The sequence below is a fragment of the Suricata suricatta genome, chromosome 7 (assembly GCF_006229205.1).
Source record: "Suricata suricatta isolate VVHF042 chromosome 7, meerkat_22Aug2017_6uvM2_HiC, whole genome shotgun sequence".
Taxonomy (NCBI): domain Eukaryota; kingdom Metazoa; phylum Chordata; class Mammalia; order Carnivora; family Herpestidae; genus Suricata; species Suricata suricatta.
The window spans coordinates 113,118,193-113,144,384 of record NC_043706.1 but is presented as its reverse complement, the minus strand read 5'-3'; the positions used below and the strand labels follow the sequence as shown (position 1 = coordinate 113,144,384).

At 41.7% G+C, this 26,192-nt stretch overlaps 1 protein-coding gene across 15 annotated transcripts in view; it reads left to right on the top strand.

The window, feature by feature from the left end:
• The window catches only part of EPB41L2 (erythrocyte membrane protein band 4.1 like 2), a 219,020-nt gene that overhangs the window by 140,265 nt on the left and 52,563 nt on the right, over nucleotides 1-26,192 (top strand). For all 15 annotated transcript variants that reach the window (XR_003910426.1, XM_029943386.1, XM_029943390.1 and 12 more), the window contains 6 exons: nucleotides 9,767-9,809; nucleotides 13,205-13,280; nucleotides 16,469-16,687; nucleotides 18,251-18,338; nucleotides 22,546-22,698; nucleotides 23,206-23,303. Coding sequence is in view for 14 of the 15 variants with exons in the window: in XM_029943386.1 (XP_029799246.1) it covers nucleotides 9,767-9,809; nucleotides 13,205-13,280; nucleotides 16,469-16,687; nucleotides 18,251-18,338; nucleotides 22,546-22,698; nucleotides 23,206-23,303 (677 nt within the window). In the remaining variant the exon portion in view is untranslated. The remainder of the gene's footprint in view (nucleotides 1-9,766; nucleotides 9,810-13,204; nucleotides 13,281-16,468; nucleotides 16,688-18,250; nucleotides 18,339-22,545; nucleotides 22,699-23,205; nucleotides 23,304-26,192) is intronic.

Below are 26,192 nucleotides of genomic sequence, written 5' to 3'. Positions count from 1 at the left end.
TGCTTAAAAAAGTTGGGTACTTGTCTTGAAGCTGTGCTTTCTCAGCAAGCACAGTGTTTTAACTTACATCATGGGTTAATTTGGGGTAGCTTTGTGGAGAGTGTTGGCGATTATGGGAAAGCTAGGCAAAGAACATCTTTTGGAAAGCCTTGCGTCTTGTGCTAAGGAATCTAGATATTTATCTTGATGTGAAGTGTTTTTATAAAGAAAGTGACACGGTTAGGTTTGCATTGCAGAAAGAATAACCTATTGGTGTTGTGGACGGAGATTATAGGGGACTGAGACTAGAGGCAGAGGAAAGTTGGTCATCTGGTCCAGGGATGGTGGAAACTAGGGCAGTGAAATTGGGGGTGAAGACAAAGGGTAGAGGGACTGAGTAAATCATGTCTGTAGGACTTTGTGACTTATCATCTCTGAGACATGAAGGTGATGGAGGGGTTAGGGATAAGTTCCACATTTGGGGCTTGGGTAGCTGGGGAGTTTGTTAGAGACTTACATGGGGATTTGGAGGAGAAGCAGCAATTTGGGGGTGGGGGCAGAGATGAAATCTCATTTTCATTTTTCTAAGTTGGAAGTTTATGTAGGCTGTTGGCTAGATGATGATTAGGGATCAGGGAATAGGTGAGGGCTGAGGTAAGTTAACAGTAAAGAATGCGAGCGTGGGCATAAAGTATTATTTAAGGAAAGCTGACTATGAAGAGGACAGATGGGAGAATGATACAACAGGATATAGACCAGCACAGTCCAGTAGAACTTTTCATGGTAATGAGATGTTCCAGACCTGCTCTGTCTATCCAATATGGCAGCCACTAGCCACAGATGGCTATTGATCCCTTGAAATATGGCTGGTGTGACTGAAGAAGTGAAGTGGAATTTTATTCGATTGTACAAATTTAAATTTAAGTAACCTCTTATGACTTGTGGCTATTATATATGACAGCACAGAATGTTTACTAAGGATTTTGGGAGTTGATAGATTTGCTTGGATGGAAAGAACTTCAACTTTGGCTGTGGGAATGCCCAAGGAGAGGGTGGGGGTGGAGTGAGAGGAAAGGGATGAAGATGGAAACTCCTGAAGTGGAGAAGAGGAAGAGGATAAGCTTTGAATAAAGAGGGCAGCCTCACCCCCTGACTCTGGAAGAGGATCAGGAGTGGTGTATCTGTAAGCAAATCTTAGTTAAGCGAAGTGCAGCCTCAGAGATCTGAGAAATAGAGGGTGAAACCGTCTGCTAAGAATGACTAGGGGGCAGCACTGGGGACCCAGAGAGGCAGACAACTAAGGACAAGTATGTGGATTGCTGTTGACAGTCCAGCCGAGATTGGAGATCATATGATTCTGATGGCAACAGAATACATTGGTGTGTGTTTTTCTCTGATTGCCATCTGCACCCTGGGTATGATAGTGGAGAAATGGAGTATTACAGCGGTTTCCAGTTGGCTGTGTTCACAACGGCGATGGTAAGATGGACAGAAGATCTAGAAAACTTGAGCTGCTGCTGAGATGGTAACCTAGCTGCGTAGTCACCAGAGACCCAGGAAGGAACATAACTGAAGCTGAAATGGGCTAGTAGGTTGGGAGAAAATGGCTGGCGGCCACAGGATGAAAGTCCATAGAAGCTGAGAATTAATGGGTAGAAAACTTAGAAGGAGAGGAAAGGGTTGTAGCTGAGAAAGGAATGATGAAATCTAATGAGGTAGAGAACACTGTGTGATGACAAGACCTAGTGTTCAGGATGGGAAGGGATGGCTGGGGTTAAGGAGAGGCTCAGGTCATTGAGGCAGAGAATATCAGTATAAGGTTAAGTTTAGAGGGGTTCTGTATAGGATCCTCATTGACCAAAGAATGCTAATTTAAATAGGGAACTCTTAATTCCTTATTTTACTTTTCTGTTTCTCTTAGGAAATGGGAGATGAAAATGCCCATCGAATAGGCATACACTTTTATCTAGGCTTTAACCATATAACTTTAGAAGAATAAACAGCTGCATGTACTTTCTGAAATACTAACTTTTCAGAAAGTTGAATGCTCACATGTAATTGGCAATATATTTAATTATTCATATATAATATGATTTGCTTTCACGACTTTTATATGATTTTTTAATTCCTTCTCACTTACGTAGACAAAATCCAGTCCTGAAGACATCGAAGCCAAAGAACTCTTATTTTTCTAATATAGATTTGAATGGCGTCCTCATTTTTTCACACCGATGTTCTTACCATTGTATTGACTTAGCGTGATCAATTCTACTGTGTTTGAAACCCACGTAGTTTCAACGGTAGGATACTGCAGGTACAGGGACTTACGCTGCTTGCTTTCATGCTGAATATTATCTCTTTATAGAAGTTTCATCATTTATTTCAACATATTATAAATCGAAGGCGAGGTAAAGCTATGGTTATTTGTATAAATTTTCTCCATGGAGAGAAAATCTAAACTCTCCTTCAATTTTAGTGTAGTACTTTGTCTCATGGTTCAGATCTTGATTTGGAAGCCTTTCAATTTACGCTAAGTGTGAAAATCTGTCATGATTAGTGTTAGAACCTTTTAATGTCTCTTGAGAAGTTTTATGTAAGCTTTACTATGGAAAATGCCATTAAAAATACGTGGAATCAAGCAACATGTTACTCGTTTATATATGGAATTTCAAGTGCAGATAGTTCTTGAATTCATGTCTAACTGTAACCATCATTAAGGTTTTGGACTCTCTTTAAAGGGAAAAATACTGTCTTGAATTTTTGACGTTAATAGAATTTGGCATCTGGCCCAGGGATTGTGTTATTTTGCTTCAAGCCATATTGAAAGAGGAGCTCGTTAGAAGTATCGTTGATATCCACAGCTAACTTTATGACAATTGATTAAAGTGTTTGTCTGATAGCTTGTCCATTTCCCTCCAGAAAATAGAACTAAAAACACAAATATTTCACTGTGTGTCATATATAAACTACTCTTTAATAAAATCCTATATTCAATCCAGTTATACGTTCTGATACCACAGACAAGTGTTGAATCACGTTCGCCCAGGTGTGTAGTGAACATTTTGCCATAATGTAGAAAGCCTGGAACTTTCCTGCTAACGCCAGCATTAGGGCAGTGTTCTATTAGACCTCATTTTGGCAAAGGGGACCTGCTTCAGTGCTATAAATTCCTAAGAGGAAATGCAGATTTTAGGCAAGCTTATACTTAGAATATTTGGTAATACAGGGTCGGATGAATTTAATTGCTCTCACCTGGCCAAATTGACGAACACCAAAAGTGAGAAAGGCACAGCTAAGCATTTTGAAAAAACTCTCTCCTTCTGTAATCTTAGCATCCAGCCAGAAAGGGTATTGGGTGAGATGGATGGCTTTTGGAGGGAAAGGAACTTGGAGATAGATTTTATGAGAGGATCGTGGGTCATTATCTAGGTCTACTATACTCAGTGGCCTGCAGCCCAGGCAGCCGCACACTCGGACTGCTTGTGAGCTGCTGATGCTTGATGGGCCTGGCTGACTGTTCTCTTTGTCAGGCGTTAGTGGTCAGCACTTTGGTGGAATGAAGGCCGTAGGTCTTGGCATTATGTGATACAGCTGGTTAGTGTGATGGGGCGGAGAAAGAAATGCTTACACGTAGACACGTGGGAGTGGCAGTCTGCTAGGGCTTTCTACGGAGGCCTGTCAACATTACAGTGTGTAGCCAGTGAAGGCTGGGCGTCTACCTGGTAAGCCGGTTAGTGGGCTTGAAAAACGTCTCTGTACATCTGATTTTTAGGAGAAGACATGAAAGGAAATCTAGGGCCGTACTACTCCCAAGGGGGCCCCAGCATTAGCACTACCTAGAAGATTATTCATAAGGAAGATTCCAGGTCCTTATCATAGAACTTACTGAACTGTAATCTGCATTTTGACTTGATCTTCAGGTGATTCAGGAAAAACTGTAAGGTTTGAGAAGTGCTGATTCTAGGGGATCAAATATCCTTTTGAAGTGACAGAAAGTGTGGAAGTTTGGAATGCAGCAAAAGCCAAGTGGCATGCCAACAGCCACAGTCACTTAGGTCGGAGTCAGGCCATTCCCACTGCACATGGACTTTGGGACCATTAGTCTCTGAGGATTTTCTTCCTTTCTCCCTCCCTCCCTCCCTCCCTCCCTTCCTTCCTTCCTTCTATTTGTTGTCAAGTTGGTTTCCATATAACACCCAGTACTCTTCCCAACAAGTACCCTCCTCCAAGCCCATCACCCATTTTCCCCCCTCCCCCACCCCCATCAACCCTCTGTTCTCAGTATGTAAACATCTCTTATGGTTTGCCTCCCTCTCTCTCCTTAACTGTTTGTTTCCCCTTCCCCTCCCCTATGATCCTCTGAGGATTTTCTTAACACCAGCATCCTATGAATTTAAATATAATAATTTTTAATCAGGGCTTTTTATTTTCCTAGATGTTTTTGTTGTTAGAGGATAACTGAAAATCATCTTTATTTAACCCTTTTTCTGGTAACAGGTATTGAAAATGTTTAGAAAAGACTTGGTCGGGGGTGGCTGGGTGGCTCAGTCAGGAAAGTTGTCTCTTGGTAAAGTCTGACTCTTGGTTTCAGCTCAGGTCATGAGCTCATGGGTCAAGAGTTTGAGCCCTGCCTGCTTGGGCTCATGCTGGTGGAGCCTGCTTAGAATTCTTTTTCTCCCTCTTTCTCTGACCCTCCCCTGCTCGTGCTCTCTCAAAGTAAATAAGCATTAAAAAAAAAAAAAAACCTGTGTGTACAGATACTTGCTTTGCTGCTTAAATTTCTGTAGCCTTCTGGGGTGTCTGGGTGGCTCAGTTGGTTATGCATCTGACTTCAGCTCAGGTCATGATCTCACAGTTTGCGGGTTCCAGCCTCGCATCAGGCTCTGTGCTGACAGCTCAGAGCCTGGAGCCTGCTTCTGATTCTTTGTCTCCTTCTCTCTCTGAACCTCCCCTGCTCATACTCTGTGTGTCTCTCTCTCTCTCTCAAAAATAAATAAACATTAAAAAAAATTTTTTTTTAATTTCTATAACCTTCTAAGGCAGGTTTCTGTTTTGTTTTTAACCATTTTATGTGCCATTAATTCCTTTAGCAGTCTAATGAATAGTGTTTTAACTAATAAAATACAGGGGCCTATAGAGGAAGTCAGTAAATAAACAACATTCTGAATATACTAAATTTGGGATAATCCCCAGTATCTAATCTCTCCAGCAAGTTCAAAATATTGATTAGTATCAGTGCTATTTCAAGACCTGCCACAACTATAGTGGAATATGGAAATATTTTTGATTCCTATGAGTGACAGAGCTAAAGGTAGTGCTGATATTAACCAGGCTTTTTTTCTCCCACGTTCATAATTGATGCTAATGCTAGATTTCAGCTAAATGTTAGCGAAAGTAAAGATGTTACTTTTCTCCCCCAACTGAGTCATAGTCTTCAGTTTCATGTTCTAAGGTAATTTAATAATATTGATATTCCAGGACCCCATTATGATTTTAGTTTACTTCTGTTGGAAGCCTGTGATAGGATTCCTTGTAATTTTTATTTATTCCTTGGTTTAACCTGATATTCAGGAAATAAATATATATGTAGAGAGAGTTCATATTTGCGGTACAGAGCGGAGGTGAAAGGGGGAAGGTTGGGGAGAAAGGATACCAAATTGAGTTGAACGAATGTCCCTGCCCACAAGTGTAGCTGGCAAAGTACTTTACTTTTATTTCTAATAAGCCAAGATACATTTTATTGAAATCCAGGGTGGATTTTAGTTCTTTTTCATTTTGTATTGTTACCTGTACATTAAAGTTTGAGAAAAATCCCAATCTTGCCTGATTATGAATTGCCTGGAACTATCACTTAAAACCGAGATTCTCAGGCCCCTTTCCTGGAGAATGTTTCCGGTGGGCAAGGGCTAAGTCTGTTTTTGTAACAAATTTGCCACATGGATTCTTATCAGGCAAAACTTAGTAAAGCTTAGCTAGATAATGCTTCAGTCCAAACACTTCCATGCATGGGTTAGTCATACTGATAATTATTTTTACAAGAAGGGTTATGTGTTGCCTTTGTTTCCAGGAAGATTCTTCACTATAGTAGGATGGCTTTGTAGAAAGGGCGAGCACTAGACAATTTTCTTTAAGGAAAAGGGGTCTTATTTTTATTTCATCTGGCCCCATGAATACAGTGTCTGATTTGTTAACTTGTTGTGGGTAGTGCTATTCATATAAATAGTAACTTCTTTAATATATATAACGTACCACCTTTGGAAATATAAAATTATGTGAGGAAGAGATACGTACCCAAAGGTGATAGACCAGCTTATGATTATAGAAAAACCCATGTATTCAAGGCACTGGGGAAAGTACTTTGCACAGTTATGTACTTTTCAGGGGACCGTTGAACGGATAGTTGAAAAGAACTAGCCTGTGAGAGACCTGTTTCAGTCCTCATCTTTGAATTGAGGAAACAGAGGCTTAAGGAAGCTGAAGAATGAGTCCAAGGTCACAGAGTTGGTGAAAGCCAGAATTTGACTCCATGTAGCTTTGATTCCAAAGTCTATATATGTAGCAGCCAGATCTTTAAAAACAGTTAGAAATTATGCACCATAATCTATCACGGTGTGTATGTGTGCACATGTGTGTACATGTGTGTGTGTGCCTGCATGCATACACAGATACTCCCATGCATTTTTGTCATTCTCTGATGTCTTTTTCCCTCCTTTTGTGTTTGCTTCTTGATCCATCTGGCACTCTTCAAGTGTCAAACCAAGAAGTTTACTTTTATTTATTTGTTATCTGTTTATATATTCTATAATTATTTATTTGTAATTGATAATACAGATAATAGACTTGTATTTCTTTTAATAGTCACATTGTCATTTTTTTGGTTTTTTTTTTACTTATGAATTTATGACTCATGGCAATAAAATTATATCCTTTTCGGTATCATAAGTACTCATTGGAGTTAATCATTCAAGTATAAGCAAATCTGATAAAAATATTCTAGCTCGTGATCTTTTAAGATCACCGGAGTATGGCAGTGGGCAGATGTTGGTCAACAGATACTAATTTAGTACTTGCTGGTTGCCTGCACCTGCTAAGCATTATGGAGGGTACAAGTAATGTGGTCTCTCACTGCCCTTGCAAGGTTGTGCTGGGAAGGGGAGGACCTCTTCCTCCTTGGGAGTGGACCTCACCGTGTGGGAGTGAGCGTGGTTAGCAAAGGGAAATCCAGTAGGCGAATAGCAGGAGTCGCTTTGGCTGCTGGTCTTTGATCACACCAGGTAAACTTGGCCCACTTCAGTTTTGGATAGGGGTCTGTAACAAAAAGGAGAAGAAGCCACTTCAGCCTTCTAATATTCTGGCTTGCAGTGCTGTTGAAAGTGGCCTGAGAATGACAGCAAGTCTGAATTTGGCCGGCTGGTGCACAGAAACTGGTCGCTCATTCTCCTGGGTCTGTAGAGCTCTTTGACTCTCTCTCTTTGACTCTCTCTCTTTGACACGGCGTTATTCCTTGGGGTCACAGAAGATGATGTCACTCCCGCCATTCTCCTCCGCCTACTGCAGCAGGCATCTGTAACAACTGTCACGTAATGAAACCAGAGCTCTGGAAGGGTCTGTCTGGTTGATTAAGACCAGTTAAGTAGTTTTCCTTCAACTCTCTTCTTTCTCTGTTTATAGATGAAATGCCATAACACATGTGACCCTCCTTCGCCTCTTCCCCGGCTTCCCTCTGTCTGGGTCAGAGACTGAAAGATGTGTTTTCCTCATTCTTGTGTGTTCATCATAGCTGGCCATTTGTGAGCCAGCTGTTGTGGGGACAGCAGCTGCCAGGCAGGGAAGCTGAATGCCAGGCTCTTTTCTAAGGGGAGAATTAGAGCTGCTCCCCGACATAGCACTGGAGGTACCATTGGAGCACCCGCTGGCCCTTCACATCAATGGGCCATGCAGCTGGGACCAGTAATAGGAAACCCAACCAAGCTCTGGTAGCTCTTTATTGAGATGTTTGAATGTAGCCAGTGTTCGAGCAGAGCATGCCCACCTTAGACCCTTGCTGCTGAGTACCGGTCTCGAGTCGTGTAGTAAAGCCCACAGGGGTCCATGCAGCTTTGTTTCCACAGCATCCTGTTAACTGCTTTTAAATAGTGTAAGTTAATGTTCTGTGGACCAATTCAATATATTGTTAAGACAAAGGAGGCCCTTATTTTCTACCTAACAACAAACATCTTAATTGTTTGCTTCATATATGTCTGAAGAAAATGCTATTCAAGCACAGATGTTATAATACATTACTTCAGATACTTTTGGAATGAATGAAACTTATTTATTGTAAAGCCAATTATAGTTGATGCTTGAATAATGTGGGTTTGAACTGTGTGGGTCCAGTTATGCGCAGATTTCTTTCAATAAATACAGTACAGTTGTGTACTTTTTCATGATTTTCTTAACGTTTTCTTTTCTCTAGCTTTAACGTAAGAATGTAATGTAGGAATACTGTTATAATGTGCAAAATAGGCATTAATTGACTGTTTACATTATTGATAAGGCTTGTTTACATTATTGGTAAGACTTCTGGTTAATAGTAGTCTATAGTAGTTAATTTTGGGGGGAAATAAAGTTGTGTATGAATTATTGACTATGTGTGGGGGGTCAGCACCCCTAACCTCCACGTTGTTCAAGGCTCAACTGTTTCAATCAAAAAAACACTGCATCTCAAAACATGTATTTGTTCTCCTGCATTAGTGAAGATAATTAAACTTTTTAAATTTTTTTAAATGTTTGTTTATTTTTGAGAGAGAGAGCATGAGTGAGGGAGGGTCAGAAAGAGAGAGAGACACAGGGTCCAAAGCAGGCTTCAGGCTCAGAGCTATCAGCACAGAGCCCAATGCGGCGCTTGAACCCGCAGACCATGAGATCATGACCTGAGCTGAAGTCCGGACACTTAACCGACTGAGCCACCCAGGCGCCCCCAAGTAGAGTAAACTTTGAGAGGTTTGATTTAAAGATAAGGTGGGGAAAGTATAAAAAAATGGAGACAAAAATCCATATAAAAATTATTTTGGATGAATCTTTGCTGATAACTTTGAAAGACAAATGTTTAATGTCCTTTGGTAGTTTGAACCTAGTAGTCCAAATTTGGTCATTTTTGCTTTAAGATATTGTAGTAGTTTCCTAGAATCTTTTTATGTTAACTTTCTCAAAGGGTTGATGAGGGAAGTGAAAGGGAATTCCTTATGATTTGACTTCCAACTTGGCATGAAGTTTAAAAAGGATGCTCCATAAAGAGCAGGAAGGAAACGGTCAGTTCCAATCTGACGGTACTCTGTAGCATTGTACAGTGTGGGGGGGAAAGAGAGTTTAAGGAGGAGAAGTTGGCTTTAGGAGTTGAAATAATTGTGTTTGATTGGGATGTCTACACTTTTAAGAGCCAATTATATCCTTGATGGGACTCTCATTTCATTGTCCACACGGGCTGTTTGCTGGAGTTCTACTATGGAATAAAGACTATGTGTAGTATGTTGTATCCAATCATTTGGGTAGATATTTGATTTGAGTTCCAAGAAAACGAGGCCCAAGAGACCCACCTTAATTAAAAGTGTTTCAGTGTTTTATTTATAACCTACATATATTCAAAAACAAATCAATACTTAGACCAGTGGAATGCTAATAGGTGAAAAGTGCTTTGAATAGGAATGTATGTTTATACTTAAGTACGTGAACTGTAAACTGTTCCATTTTGGACTCTGGAATATGTCTCATGGCTTAATTAACCTTATTTTTTTCCCTCCCCCTGTAGAACTGGCTAGATCCTGCAAAAGAAATAAAGAGACAGCTACGAAGTGAGTATTTAAATGATCATACTTCTAAGAGCATCTTTGCATCTATTTCTGTCTTTAATAAAATTCAGAGAAATGTAGACTGGAATAATAAGATAGTGATAGAATGGTCAGCTGTATTTTTCATTTATATCATACAGGAAGTTGAGGAAACCAACGGTATTTATCTAGAATCATGACTTTATTTTGTATGTGCCTTCGGGACTCTTCTGGTCAAGAGGTCGGTGTCAACCACTGTGAAGGAGCATCTGACCTTTTTCTCTCGGGAAAGGAATGAGGCACCGCTTTCTGTAACTTTCACTGTTGATGTAGATTTTGCTTCAGACAAGCAGTTACCATTGCTTCATCTACTTTGTTTTGAAACTGTGTTATTAGTTTAAGTAATAGGCTTGTCTCTGGCCCCAGAGGCATAGACACCCTCACTGTTCATAGATGTACTGGAGTGCAGACTCCAGGGGGGAAAAGCATGGAGAGCCCCCCATCTCTTCCGTCCTCTGCGGTCACTGCCTTCTCTCCTCCGTCGTTCCGCCGCTCAGGGCCACGCTGTGTGCTTGTCTGGGTTTCTAGTCAATTGGCGTGGCCCTTTTCTTCCATTCCCTGTTTGCTGTCCTGGCAGACTCCCAAAGTGACTTTCGGGGTCTCCCCCTCACCAGCTCCAACTCCCTCTGCAGGCTCTGGTCTTGCCTCTGCCTGGCTTTCGGATTATCTGTGCCAGGAAACATCATCACCACAGAAAAGTCTCTGATGGACGATCTGGAGACTTAATTGACTTCATGGTGGGTGGATGACCAAAGCAGAAAAGGTAGAGAGCCATGAACAGCTGAGTTTTCAGACAGGTAACAGGATTCTCGGCAGCCCTTCTGGCCCTGGGGCCCCAGAGCCGTGGGAGGAGAAGACGTTTCCCTGAGCGCCAGCCTGCCCACTGTCCTTCGTGCTGTTTGCTCCTTTACTTACTTGTCCTGATATCAACACCCTGGGACAAATCTGTACGTTTTCCTTCCGTTCCTTACCGTCTATCTTCTGTCTCATTCTAGGTACTCCACATTTGTTTTCTTTTCCCCTGAAATCATTCACCTTTTAGGTAGTTTTCCTATCCTCTCTTCCCTTCTCTGCTCGCATTTGAAATTCTGAGCCTATACCTTATTTTTCCCATTTCTTCTCCTTGAAACTCCTCTTAAAAAAAAAAGATATTTTTGAAAAGAATGACCTTCCTGATTTTCCCAGGACAGAGGACTCTCAGGATGTTGGACTTTGAATGCTAAAACTCAACAGTCCCAAGTAACCTGGAATGGATGGTCACCTTATCTTTTGACTAATATCCCTGGCTTTTCAGAAGCCCTCCCCGACCTTTCCTTCTTCCCCTTGCATTTATTGTCTCAGTGTTCCACCTATTTATACTTCCTAATGGAAAAGGGGGGGCAAGAAAAGGAATAATTAGATACAGAAACATTATGCCCACAGTTTCTTCCACAGTGTATCAGAGAGCCTTGGAATGTTTCCTTGGTCTTTTGCGCAATTGTCCTACACAGCTTTAGAGTGCATGAATTCAGAAAGGTACCGATGCTTGGTTCTTTCGCTTCATCTGAAACCAGACCTGCCAAGTGATCCAGACCATGCGGAGAACAGGATAACCTCTGAAGCATGATTGATGCTCCATTGAGTTGTTTCCTGTGGTTTTGTTTTGGCTTTTGTTTTTTAATGTTTATATGCTGCTCGTTTCAGAGCCATGGAGATTCCCAATTTTTGGCAAGACTCTTGCCAATTATGAATCACGGTCTTGTGTTTTGATTATTTGTGAAGTTTTTTTAGAGTTCTTTCAGGACTTTTGCCCTTGTGGTTTGGCAAGAGGAATAACAGTAACAAGTAGGATCTGATGATTGGAGCTAGTTTCTAAATGGAATCCTGTCCTGCCCTGATCGTGAAAATAGGCTGAAAACATGAAGTCTTAGCTGTTGTCGCACCTCTTCCTTTCTGTTTGTGTTATAATGGACGAAAGAACTGCGTGTTTGATCTTCACCCAGCCAATGCTAGGCTTTTATTGTTACTTTTCAGTTAATAGGCAATTAGCAAAGGTAAACCTTAATCTTTTTTCAGTTATTTTTGAAAACCGACAGCCTATTGGTTCCTGTTTAAAATCTGCCTTAAAATCTTCCTCAAATGTATAGAAATAGGACTATGTATCTGAGGCCTATATGTGATTGCATATAAATGGTTCACAGACTGTTCATATATAGGTAAAAATGATAATATATGTTTTTTTTATTTTCTGGTTTTTTTTTTAATTTTTTTTTTTTTTTTTAATTTTCTGTTTTTAAGTAGGTTTTGCACCCACTGCAGAGCCCAATGCAGGGCTTGAACTTGTGACCCTGACATCAGGACCTGAGCTGAGATTAGGAGTCAGACACTTAACCAAATGAGCCATCCAGGCACTCCAAAATTATGATAATGCTTAATTCAGAGTTTAGCATTTTTTAAGTTTATTTATTTATTTTTCAGAGAGTGAGTGAGTCTGAGCAGGGGAGGGGCAGAGAGAGAGAATCTTATGCCGATAACATGCTCAGCACAGACCCCCAGTTGGGGCTTGATCCCACAATCATGGGATCATGATCTGAGCTGGCAAGCATTTGCTCATGGTAATGCCCGGAAGTCAGTCGGTTGAGTGTCCATCTTTTGGTTTTGGCTCAGGTCATGATCTCATGTGGATTCAAGCCCTGCATTGGGCTCTGTGCTAACAGACCAGAGCCTGCCTGGGATTCTTTCTCTCTCTCTCTCTCTCTCTCTCTCTCTCTCTCTCTCTCTCTCTGCCCCTCCCCTGCTTGCATACTCTCTCTCTCTCTCAAAATAAATAAACTAAAAAAAAAAAAAACCAAAATAAAAAGGAAGTATGATGCTGTTTACTCTCTTCCTTCTTTGAGATGCCTTTATGGGATTAATAGACTATTAACCATTTCTTGAATAGCTGTAGCGATCAATTGATCATTACCTCCCTTCTCTTAACAACGTAAAAGTCCTAAAATACCTTTTTTTCTCTTTAAATAATAGGAAATACTTGGCATCTAGAGATTATGGTTAAAACAAATCTTAATTCAAAATAATTACTTATAGGTTATACTGAAATTTTTACATAATGTATCACCATACAAAACATCTGAAGTATTAGTAAACGTTTATTTTTAAAAAAGTGAATCTCTTATTCTTTCATAGTGGGTTATTTATTTATATAATTTTTATTTTTCATTTTGTTTTTGTAAATAGTTTTCTTAAAATGAAAAAATGAAATTCGCCAAACAACAGTATAATGGGACTAGTATGTACTGTTTGAACAGTAACCTTTAATTTTTATCAAAATAAATGGGCATTCTGCTGGTTGGGTAAATACCCATGTTTAATAATTACAGATCTTCCTTGGCTGTTCACCTTTAATGTGAAGTTTTATCCTCCTGATCCTTCTCAACTGACTGAAGATATCACCAGGTACTTTATGCTTCCACTTTAAAACAAATGTTTACTTACAGCTCTCATTTATTTCTGTGCCCTGGGAGAATAATGGTAATTTCAGGATTAAAGCCAAAATATTTTTTCCTAAGTAGACTTCTAGAAAGTTCCTTGGATACGAGTGTACTCCAAAATATTTGGACACATTGCTAGTTTCAAAATTTTTCTTCCCTTTTCTTTAAAGTCTTCATTTATAGTTGTATAATAGAATATTTTAAAAAATTATATTGCTGGTAACTTTGTTTCTTATGTTACACTTTTAAAAATCCTTGATATTTAATATTTCAGGTTAATACTAAACTGGTTTTTGTTGTATAACCCTTGTGCACCTGTGTCCTAGTCTCATCACAAAGAAATTGTTTTAAAAAGCCAATTAAACTGCATTTTGGGGGCCTCCTACTTCAAAGGTAGGAAAAAAGCTAATAAGATAGGCTTTCTTAGTCAATAGCTATTTCATTTCCATCTCCTTTGACATTGTCTGGGCTATACAAACATATTGCAAATAAAAGATTGAGTTGAGGAGCAAGAGAGCATTTACTGATTCTGGGAGTGACTGAGTGTTTGAATAGTAACCAAGGAGCATTTGAGTCCACAAGTGCCTTTGTATACTAGCCCTATTCAGCCAGGTTGCCAGTGATAGGACTTGCTAGCTTTGGTAAGAACACATGCGTACATTACCTGGCCAAGGAGACCTGTGTTCGGAATATACTTTTTGAAAACCAGACCTCTTACTGAAAGACTCTGCTTTTGGTTCCTGTCCCCTTGATGCTCTGTGCTAGGCCAATTTTGTCAGACATCAGGCAGTGTTGGTGTGTCAGGCTGAGTACATGATACCCACGTGAAATAGGAATGATGAAGATTTCTCTCGAAGACGGAGTAAAAAACAAGCCTGCTCCCTCAAACACCCCCCTTTCCTACTTGTTGCTAAATGGGGGTCTTCTGATACTGAGTAAACTGTGGTTGAATTAGCTTCAGCTAGTAAGTAATTTCGATTGGCTTTTGTAACTGCGCCGTGGGCTGCTTTGTAAATCTGGGTAGGTCACTGTGCTCTGGATACACAGCCTCACCACAGGAATGCCTTTGAATCCTGCAGTTGGGGCTTGGGATCCAGCAGCCTCTCTCTACATATGCTTCTTCTTGTAGTACTCTGTTCGGGAGATGAGAATCCTCTGGTGATTGCAACTCATGGCATCGGTAAGGGCTTTGGTTTTTCTTTTAAGTGGAACTTGAACAGTCTCGCCGTGTGGGGTGAGAGAAAGGAGATAGTTTGGTGAGCGAAGCACTAAAAGCCTTGGCAGGCAGCCTGACAGCAGCCACCTGCTTGTACCGGTGACCTAACTACCCAGACTGAAATCTTCACTGTGGTCGAGCGGACATTTAAGATGAGGCGGCTTCCGAGGAGTGCGAGAGCAGAGTTCGCAGGACTGTTGAAGGGTTCCGAGTGGTGTGTGAGGAACGCTGGGTCCTCCTGTGTGAAGAGGAGGGAGCTGGGAGATGCAGAAAGCTGTTGGAGTTGCTGTTGGAAGGCTTTGGGTGTTTGACTTCTCTTTGAAAACAGAACAGGACCAAAATGGAAAGCCAAGACCATAAACTCAAAAGGAGCAACAAGATCTTAGTAACAGGTGGAATCTGTGTGTTTAGGTCTTCTAAGTGCCATAAATGTGGAGAACTGGCATTGTTCTCAATCAGACTTCGAGAGCCGGAGGATACCCTGGAATCCTAGTTTCACAGAGTGCGAGATCATGACCTGCACCAAAGTCAGACACTTAGCTGATTGAGCCACCCAGGCACCCCTTATTTTTTTATTTTTTATTGTTTAATTTTTTTAATGTTTATTTATTTTTAGAGAGAGAGAGAGAAATTCTAGTTTCAGATGGACTTTTCTAAAGTAATGCACTTCTGCTTGCGGTGTTCCAGAGACCAAAGGAACATAATCCTCCTCAGAGAGCTCCTGTGGTGTACCACAGACCACAGTGCCAGAGAGATGACTTCCATTCTCTCAGAAGGTTATAGAGCACTTGCTAGGTGGCAAGTACTTGGCTAGCTGTGCCCCGCACTTGGCAAAGAGGAAAGGTGGCCAGCTGCTGCTGGGAATGGCAGTATCAAAAGGCCTTCAAGAATGGGGGCTCTTTAGTTTGGAGGGGTTAATGGTAATCTTATTAGCAAGTAGTTAAATTCAGGAGTAGAAATCAGGTTGTCAGATGTTAACAAAGGAGTTGGTAGTGCCCCCCCCCACCCCGTAGATCCTCATAGAATATAAATAACATGGTTCTTCATGCCATGCAGTGGGAACAGAAACTTGTATAACTCCTTAGTAAAACCACTTGAAACATTGAATAAGAACTATTCTAATAACTCTATAACAATTACAATGATCATGATGATGGCTACTAGTTATTGATTCCTAGGTAACACACAGTGTGTTTTATTTATGTTACCTAATTTGTACCCGCTCCTTCAAAGGGAGGAAGAATTCCCATTGGACAAGTGGGGAATCAGCTTTAGACAAGTAAATTAACTAGCTCAGGGTTCACGGACTCAGCTGTGCCTGGCCCTGAAGCTCATGCTTTTTTTGTTATAAATTAAACTAACTGTCTCTTTAGATGGAGTAAATGAGCAAATGTAAGGGCTTTAAAGACTGACTCAAGAATTGTACAAGATGTCTCAGGAGAAGAAGAAATTAGTATGACAAGGCTAGGGAGGGTGAAGGGTGGGCGACCTTAGCTCTTCTTGCAAAGGCTTAAGAACTAGAACTGCTTTTAGGTTTTCATTAGTCTCTACAGTTTTGAGGGACATGTAAATTTTGATGACACAGTTTTAAATCAAAAGGGACAGTCTAAATGATTAGAATTTTTATCTTCAGTCACAAAACTCTAAAATAATAATAATAATAACAACAACAAATACACTGTGATCAGAAGAGCAGTTCAGAACTTCCATTCTATTATCTAGCCCACTAGACTTGTTTGCTGTAAATAAACCATAGGTTAGGAGCCCAAGAAACAAGGTGGACTTCTTCTTGGAGAAAACCATTTTTGCTGTGGACATAAGACCTTGCCTATATTGTCTGTTTGTTTTCAGAGGAATCCCAGAACTCAAGGATTACTGGTGCCGCAGTCCTAACTGATTTTCTTCCCCTGCCCTTTTCTCCCCCTTGCTCCTCACAGATACTTCTTGTGCCTTCAGCTCCGGCAGGACATTGCCTCTGGCCGCCTGCCCTGCTCTTTTGTGACTCATGCCCTCCTGGGCTCTTACACACTGCAAGCTGAACTTGGGGACTATGACCCAGAAGAGCATGGCAGCAGTGACCTCACTGACTTCCAGTTCGCCCCCACACAGACCAGGGAGCTGGAAGAGAAGGTGGCAGAGCTGCATAAAACGCACAGGTCTGGTGACTTGCCTACCAGAGGGAGAACAGCCAGGGGGGATTGAAACAGCTTCTCTCCTAACACTTGCTGGGCATTTGAGTGCGGTTTATGGGATTATCTGGTTTTTCCCTTTTGGAACCTCACTTAGTGTTAATTGAGACACCCTGTAGCCTTGAGATATTCTTTCATTGTGTTCACGACTGTAATGTGAAAACCAGTGCTCATGACCCTGAGTGTTTTCAGTTATTGGAAAAAGTTACTCGTCCCTCTGACGTCTCCCTGCTTCTCCTCCCAAACCTGCCCCTAACACACACACACACATACACATCTGAAACAAACACACTGACATACTTGTTTGGGCATTTACTATGTATTTCTTCTGTGCCCCCCCCCCCTCCTTTATTTTAGACAGAGTGGGGAAGAGGGGCAGAAGAAGGGAGAGAGAGAAACTCTTGAGCAGGCTCCACACTCAGTGTAGAGCCCAGTGCGGGGCTTAATTCCACAACCCTGGGGTCCTGACCTGAGCCAAAATCAAGAGTTAGACTCTCAACCAACTGAGCCACCCAAGCGCCTCCTGGCTTTTGTTTTTATCTGGTAAAGCTAGAGAGCTAGGCTTCAGGGTTAGAATCAGAAATGTAGGTAGTTGATGGACATGAAATATATAGGTGGTTTCTCTATCCACAGAAGATGACCTTTGGTTTTAGTAGCTCAGCCTTACCTAGTTTTACTAAATTTACTTAGTACCTTATTAAATACAGTATTATACTTTGACAACTTTTATATCTTTGTGAAAGTAAATGTGCTTTTAGTACAAGTTGACAAACTCTTGCCACCAAATTGTAGTTTGCCCCTTATTGCACAATTGAAATTTATAAAATTCCACAAAAATGCTTGGAAAGGAACTTTGAGAGATTAGAAGTTTATAAACAGGCCACAATCATTGACTTTTTTGTTAAAGAAAAAAAGATGCAGTATTTCTTACATCGACTTGATCCCAGTTGTACTCACTAGGGATTTATCGCATCATTTGAATTTAAAGTACCAGGTGTTGATGTTCTGTGAGGAATAGGAAGGTGGACGGGACGCGGTCCTGCACTGTCAGAGCCTAACGTTCATTGACTCGTCAGTAGAGACGGGAATGGAAACGTGACCGGGTGTGATACAGGGTATCCACAGCAGACGTAGGCCAAACACAGGCACTTATGACCTGTGCTGCCGTCAGTCCTGGTGAAATAGAATTAAGGAGTGGGAAGTAAGAACTTGCACTTTTCAGAAAGAGGAAACCACTTTCTTATTCTCATGAAATTTATGTTGTACCTGTTTCCCTAGTGGGAAACACATCGAAAACAATTTTGTGAGTTAAAAATGGTAAAAAATTGGAATTTAGAGTAGAGGATGCTATGAGGAAGATGCTTGAGGTTGCGAGTTGAGCCTTCTTAACCTGTTTCCTGCTTGTCTGCAGATTGTGTGGGGTTAACTGCTTCCATCCTAAACACTCCGAGCTCATACAGTCCTTTCCTCTCTGCGCCATGTTTGCTTTGCATCTGCCAGCAAAATAATATTGTTTCTTTTGATTCTCAGGGGCTTATCTCCAGCACAAGCCGATTCTCAGTTCTTAGAAAATGCAAAGAGGCTCTCCATGTATGGTGTTGACCTACATCATGCCAAGGTACTGTCCGTGTAATGAAGTGGCATCTCTCCAGTCTGTTGACAGTTTTTTTCCTTAAATTTTAAAAAATTTTTAAATTTATTTTTGAGAGACCAAGAGAGACAGCGCAAGTAGGAGAGGGTCAGAGAGAGAGGGAGACACAGAATCTGAAGTAGGCTCCAGGCTCTGAACTAGTTGTCAGCACAGAGCCCAATGCAGGGCTGGAACCCACGAACAGTGAGATCATGACCTGAGCCGAAGTTGGACGCTCTACCGACTGAGCCAACCAGGCGCCCCCTGTTGACAGTTTTGAGAGGACTCCAGTTTCAGAGTGGCCTACCTCACTTTTAGGAGGCTGTTCACCCTCTCCCAAGGGTCTCTCTAATATTTCTTTAGTGACTAACTGCAGGGCTTATGCTTGTGGACGGGAGCATTCATTCTCTCCCCCAACCCCCTTACTTCTTCTCTCAAGCTTTTTAGTTCATACCCTTTCATATGTACTTAACCTTGAGACCCACCTGTCAGCCATCTTTACTAACCCTTGTCCTGGGTTCTTCTGCATCCCAGCTTCTTGCTGTCCTAGTGACGCCCCTCTCCCAGCCCCTTCTCCCACATCTGTCTTGGGAGTGGAGAGCAAATCCTCATACCCATGAAAGGGCAAAACAATATGGACAGGGCCACTTTTGGAAAACCCTCTGGCTAATGAAGGCTCCTCTCTGCAGGCCTGTTTTGTACTGCTTGTAAGAGGAAGGACACTGGCCCAGGCCCCAGGGCATGTAACACTCCCCGCCCCGCCCCAGTCTAATTGGAGAGGTGGGAGGATGGTGGGATGCTGGGTGAGGTGATAGGAGAAGGGGTTTGGGTTGGGAAGATGCCGCTAATAAGCATCATGTGCTTCCTGATCCTACTTCGGATGATCACATAGTGAGTGAGTGAGTGAGTGAGTGAGGAGAGTCGAGGAGGATAGTAGGAAGTGAGGTAAGAGATGGATGTGGTCCAGAGTCCACGTGCTGAGAGAACCAGTGGTTCCCCAGGTGGAGCCTAGGGACCTCAGGTTTTATGACTGGAGAAATCTCTTTAAAAGCTCCCTCACCCAAAGGTCTCTCCCCTCCCTGGGCCTCAGATTAATCATTCCTGCTCAGTACTTGCATAGTACTTCATGTTTGCATCATTCTCTTTTTTCCTCTGTGGCTTTTTTTATTCAACTGTTTTTCCTGGTTACAAAAGAAATACATATACCTCATAGATAATAGGAGCAAACAGAAGGGGAAAAAAACCCCTGAACTCTATTTGGAAATAGGCACTGTTGCTTTTTTGATACCTTTCCTTGTTTTCTTTTTAAAAAACCACCTCTGAGCACTAGAATGCATGTGCATCTTTTTCAGTAGGATCACACTACAGGTATCAGTTTGTGAGGGTTTTTTTGTTTTGTTCTGTTGCTTGCTATGTTGAAAGATTTCACCATGTCAAAAATAGTCTCTGGCATCACTGTTTTTAACTGCTAGGTGCTCTACACCTTTAATTCTTAAAAGTTCTTCCATGTGCTTTTTTAGGATTTAGGATTTGGATGTTTTTATTTTGCAGCTACATAAAACAGAGTGCAGAGAATGGCTTGCTTAAGCCATGTATTGTTAAACATTCCCATGTCTGCCTGATTTCTTCTGGCAAATTCTAGGAGGTGGAACGGGACTTCCTACTGCTTGCATGCTTTTCAGCTCATTTCTCTCTGTGATGGAGATAGGCTGGTTCCCCCGAGAAACACAGACCGGGGGGGCCGGAGAGAACGGGTGTGGGATCAAAAAGACCTCAGGTCTCTCCTCTCTCAACCCTGTCTCTCTGGCCACGTGAAAATCTATTTGTTGATCACTAGTTAGAAACCATTTCTTGGATGGCAAGACTGCAAGATTTCACAGTTCTTGTTCTTAAAGTTGTACCTTGGAGAAGTTGCAGGCTCTGTGTAAGCATCGTTTCTGTGATTGCTGTGTGGTTAGAAGCAGATTGCTTTTATTAAAAAATTCAGAGGAACATTCTTTGTTCATCCTGTTTGTCACCTGACAGGCTCAGATAATATTTGATAAGGAAGATATTTGTAGGTCGTTGCAGAGAAGGCCTATAGCAATTTAAAAGAACTTTTGATGGAGTTTCCTCTTTCATTGTTTTGATCCTATTTGAACACATTTTAAAAATTTTTACCAAGCACTTTTAATGGCACACTCCTATTAGGACAGGTTGCAGAGCATTGAATGGAAGGCCCTTGATGCGCAGGTACGGGAACCCCGAGATTAGCTCATAGCGGCCACTCTCCCCACTAGTCTGGGTCTGAAGGGGTGAGGGCAGACAGTGGTTGCTGGAAACCAGGAGGAGAGATCTGTGTGTGGAGAATGCTGTCCTCGGGGGAGGAGTGTTGTCACAGGGACACATCGCTGACCTCCCTTCCCACTCTCCTCTCTCTCATCTCCTGCGAGAACTTTCCATGGGCTGAACCTGTTTAGAAGTCCCAGGGCATGGGATCCTCTTGCTATCCCTATGTGGCAGCTCCCTGAGTGGGGAGTGAACAAGGGACAGAATGCGCTCCTTTCTCAATAGTTTATTTTTCTGACTTGGTTGCTGAATGGCAGAACTCAAATATGGAGGACCAAGGCGTGCTTTTTCCCCTCTCACTTGTTACTCTATCTGTAATTTGTATTCACACAGATACTGAGAGTTCTGAAGCAATGTGTGGAACTGAAAATGAACCCATTCCAGATTGTGTTTTTTCTTAAGTCCGATAAAATAGCTTCAGTGTCCTTTCTAAAGATTGCTTCAGACTAGAGCTGACTTTGTGCAATGTTTCAAGTCTGCATTGCCTCCTTACTTGTGGGGAGAACATGCCCGTCTTGGGCAGTCTTCCGGCTTGCTCCTTGTGGCCATGGCCAGTGACGTTTTTGGCAAATAGAGCATTTCTGCCTGGTGCCAAGTTGCTTGGGCACCTGTGGCTGATTCATCTCAGCTTTTTTCTGTTCCTAGAGAGAATTGGGGCTGCCAGATTTGGGTGAATCCAGCACCCTATAGATTAGGTTTTTAAACTGCTGGGATTGTCTAATTAATTTTATGTGTATGTATGAATTATTCAAGTTTGGCAGCAGAGAAAACAGTTGGCATCAAGTTACTTAGGACTATACTTCTGTTTTTAAAAAAGTAGTATGATTTGTTTTAGATGATTCAGTAACAAGGCAGTCGAAATGTTGTACTCTCATTGAATTTAGACTTAGATTAAATATGGTGTTGGTTTCAGTAGGTTCCATGAGAATTTGTCCCATATCACAGATGAATTCTAAAAATGTGAATCTCTCTGAATAATATTCTTCAATTTTATGTATCTTGGATGTTATCCAGTTCTTCCCTTGGAAGTCAAACAACTACCGGTGTATTTTGAGTATTGGGTCCTCAATATTACTTGAAATATGAGGAGACACCATTTTTCACTTTTATCTGTAAATTTACTTGGATTTTAAAAATCCTTTAGGCTTGTGATTATTCTAGATTGTCATCTATTCCAAGTTAAAATACTGGGGAGAGAAAACAGTTTGAATAAAATTCAAGACTAGTCTGCAATCCGTTGAAATGTGCCAGCCCCGGGAATGCTATGATGGGTCCTGGATGTCGACACTCTGAGTTACTGAAAAACTACTCAAAAGAATTCAGAGATTCTAGCAGTCAGCCTGGAAGAGAAATTTTCTGTGAGGGATTGGTGTTTTGCCGACTAGAGGTATGATTTTAACAGCCATTAGCTAGCATAGCCCATCTAAAATAAATTTGCCTAAAGTAAAATGTCTGAATGCACCTTAGGGTGGGCCGACAGACCATCCCTGAGGGCTAGGATAGCTTCCAGGAAAACCCCATCTCTCCAGAATGTTTAAATTGAGTTCTTTTCCTTCTTTTCCCCATTAGCTCTTGTAGGCAAGCTCGGGAACACAGAAGTTATGCCTTTTGGAGGATATTGTGTCCTGTAATCAGGTGGCTCTAACTCTTTGAGAAATCAAATTTTGATCCCGGGAGATAAGAAATTGAAAATGTATTGCGTGCCCTACTGTTTCTATTAACTCATGTACTGTCACTGAGATTTAAATACCAACTTGTGAAATTGGCATTCCTGGTCACGGTTTAAGGGTGTGGGGCAGATGATGAGCTTCCTGACCTGTGTAACTTGGACAGCTCTAACCATCGTCAAATGGCTTCTACTTGGCAGGACTCAGAAGGTGTGGACATCAAGCTGGGTGTGTGCGCTAACGGGCTTCTCATTTACAAAGACAGACTGAGAATCAATCGTTTTGCTTGGCCGAAAATCTTGAAAATTTCCTATAAGCGCAGTAACTTCTACATTAAAGTTAGGCCCGCAGAGGTAAGCACTGTCACGTAGGCTGGCATATCTACCCGGCTCCAGTCAGTGTTCTTCTCCATGACTGTCAGCTGACTGCATTTTTTTCCTCACTGAATTTTAATAAAATGCACTATTCCTTATTTTTTCATGGCAAACAAGGTCAAAGTTCTTAATGATTAACCTGCGTGTATATCTACATTGCTAAAAAGTAAGTAAGAGCCACACTTTTCACAGAAAAGTTGTAAGTCCCTGCCACATGGCGGGGGTCCGTTTTGTTGTTGTCAAATCAACTAAGTGATAAGGTGGTGGAATGAGTTGTGGTCATTGGTTAAAGTCACCAGTTGCACTTGGTTTTCACAGAAACTAGTATCGCGGTCTATGAAAAATCCATTTTGTATAATCATACTGGATATGTTAGTATTTCCTTTTTTCAAGAATTAACCCGTATGGAAACATCTAAAATCATGTTTTCAGTAGCTTCTAATCAATTCCTTTATCTTACTGATTTACCTCCTTGATTTATTCTAGCTCGAACAATTTGAGAGCACCATTGGCTTCAAACTGCCAAACCATCGGGCAGCAAAAAGGCTATGGAAAGTGTGCGTGGAACATCATACTTTCTACAGGTAATTTTAATGATTCCGCTTAGAATCAATGAGAACACCTATTGGTACCCTGTACATATGAAGCGGGGGTTGTGGATATGGGGGCAGATGCCTCCCATTCTACAAGCGCCTTTTTCAAACCCAACTGCCATTCCTCATGTCATTGTTCTTCATCATTTTGTTGTTTTCTTAACAAAACAGCTATCTCCTGTTTAATTTCTTTCTCTAACGATCCAAAACCCTAGGGTCTGTCCCTTTGCTACTTTGTCGGGATGTTCTAACCATTTGCCCTTTGTGCCCATCAGCCTGCCAGTCTGCTGGTCCCTGTGCCTCGACCTCCCCACTTCCGTACCAGTGCTGTCGAGTGCCACCTTAAACGCACGACTGCCCCGGTGGACACACTCGCTCTTTGTAAGAGAAAATTGCACAACTCCAGATTAGTGCCATTACAGGTGGATTATGTCCTTTGAACTACCAGGAAGTGCTTTTACTTTCTTTCCTGGTCATATATTCATGGTCTTCTTGAGCCCCTGGGAAGCCCAGTGTCTCTGCTCAGATGCCCTCTGTTGGGTGGGGCACTGATGATAGAAGCTGTGGTCATGAGCGTTCTTGGTTTCATGTGCCTTCAGTTTTTCCTCTTTAGCCCCAGATTTATGTAGCATTCCCCTGTTCTTACTGTTCATTCTTTCCTTTTTATCCTGTCTCAAGGAAAAGAAAAAACTCACTCCCTATGGAAGTTTGATCCTTCATGTGATTCCTCACATAGGATCGTGCTTTGTATGTTATGTATGTCAGAGGTACAAGTGCCTTTGACTTCCTTGGCCAGCAAACGTGTCCATATCTTACTCCTTTATTTTTAATTTTTCTTTAATTTTTTAAAATGTTTTTTATTTATTTTTGATACAGAGAGAGACAGAGCATGAAAGGGGGAGGGTCAGAGAGAGAGGGAGATACAGAATCGGAAGCAGGCTCCAGGCTCTGAGCTAGCTGTCAGCACAGAGCCGGACGCAGGGCTCGAACCCATGAACGTGAGATCTGACCTGAGCCGAAGCCGGAGGCTTAACCGACTGAGCCACCCAGGCGCCCCTCTTACTCCTTTAAAAACCAAAACAAATGGACAAGTGAGAAAACCAGAAGATCTCCTTAGATCCTCAGGCTGCCTTTAGCTTGGGTCCTACCTTCTTTGTACTTCTTCAAGGGCATATTTCTACATTACTCTTCTTTTTTCTTTAATGTTTGTTTACTTTTGAGAGCGCACAAGTGGGGAAGGGACAGAGAGGCTGGAACAGAGGATCTGAAGCAGGCTTTACACTGACAGCAGAGAGCCTGACCCGAGGCTCAAACTCGCCAACCATGAGATCATGACCTGGGCCCAAGTCTTAAACTTAACTGACGGAGCCACCCTGGCACCCCTCTACATTACTTTCTTAGCAAGGAGTACTTTGCGGATCATTTTCTTCCATTTCCCCAGTCCTGTTCCTGCAGTCTATAGAGCTAGGTGTCTAGACCCTTCATCTTTATGGTTTTTGCTTTGGCCTCTTGCTTTGCTACTCCTGTCCTACCACCTACTGGGTGTGTGACTGTGAAAGTTACTCCACCTTTCTGAGTCTTGCTCTCATCATCTGTGTGATGGTAATAATAGTCCCTACCTTATAGGGTTGCTTTGAAAAGTCTGAGAAAACACACCTGGAGCAAATGTAGAACTATTTCTGGGATGTAATAACATTTACCATCATCACCACCATCATTATCATCATTAGTCTTAGTCTGCTACCACAGTGTGCTGTTTTTGAGGTGAATTATTAGCTGGTCCAAGTGACTCTTTCAAGTTCAATAGAGCAGCCTTGCAAACAGATGTGTGTCAAACAGACTCATTTTAGAGAAATGTAACTCAAAATATGCTTGAGTCCATCTGATATGGCTAGCCTGATCATATAAATCTTTGAAAAGATTATAATTCGTCCTGGTAGCCAGGACAAATGTCTACTCAAGAAACTGGAATCTGCCTCAAATAAAACTAGTAGGTGACATTAATGAGCTAAATGACACAGTCCAGGCAGGACACATAGCAGACCTCCCTGTCAGGTAAGGGCAGTGGAAATAGTAGTAATCTTAGAAATGACAAGTGCTACATTCATTGAGTGTATATTGTTATCAGACACAGAACCACTTGCTTTACAATATGTCCTTAATTCCTCACCTCCCCACCCCCGGGGACGGGGGAAGTGGCTCCAAGCTGGGTGCCCATTAAGGAGCACAGGGGCCGGACACCTGCATAGAGCTGGGGACCTGGCTCTGTGATTCCAGACACTGGTCACCTCTGTGCTGGTCCTTCCTCTGGTGTTCTTCTTTTTTTAATTTTTTTATTTTTTAAAAAGTTTTTAAAGGTTTATTTTTGAGCGAGAGCACGTGTGCAAGGGAGGGGCAGAGAGGGGGACAGAGAATCCGAAGCAGATTCTGTGGTGACAGCAGAGAGCCCAATGTGGGGCTCGAACTCACAAACTGTGAGATCATGGTTCAAAGTCTGAGACTTGACCCACTGAACCATCCAGGCACCCACCTCTGGTATTCTTCCAGCAGGCGTTTCCAAGATGTCTGTAGTCATGCAATGAACCTTAGGTCCCTGCATTTTGCTAACCAATTTAAAAAGCAGATCAATTTGCTTCTGCAAACTTTGGAGAATAATGGTTAATGAAAGCATTTTTATGTCTTTAAACCTTATGTAACTTTGCTTACAAATGATAGGAAGCAGTGTATCTAAAACAGGGCAAATCATAATTTGCCTGTAGAGTGCTTTGAATCAAATCTGGATTTTGTTCTGTTTTAGTTTATCACAAAAGATGCTACTGATTTCTTTAGAAAACTAAAATGGCTTCAGGTTGAACCCATTAAAAAAAACATCTTTCTATT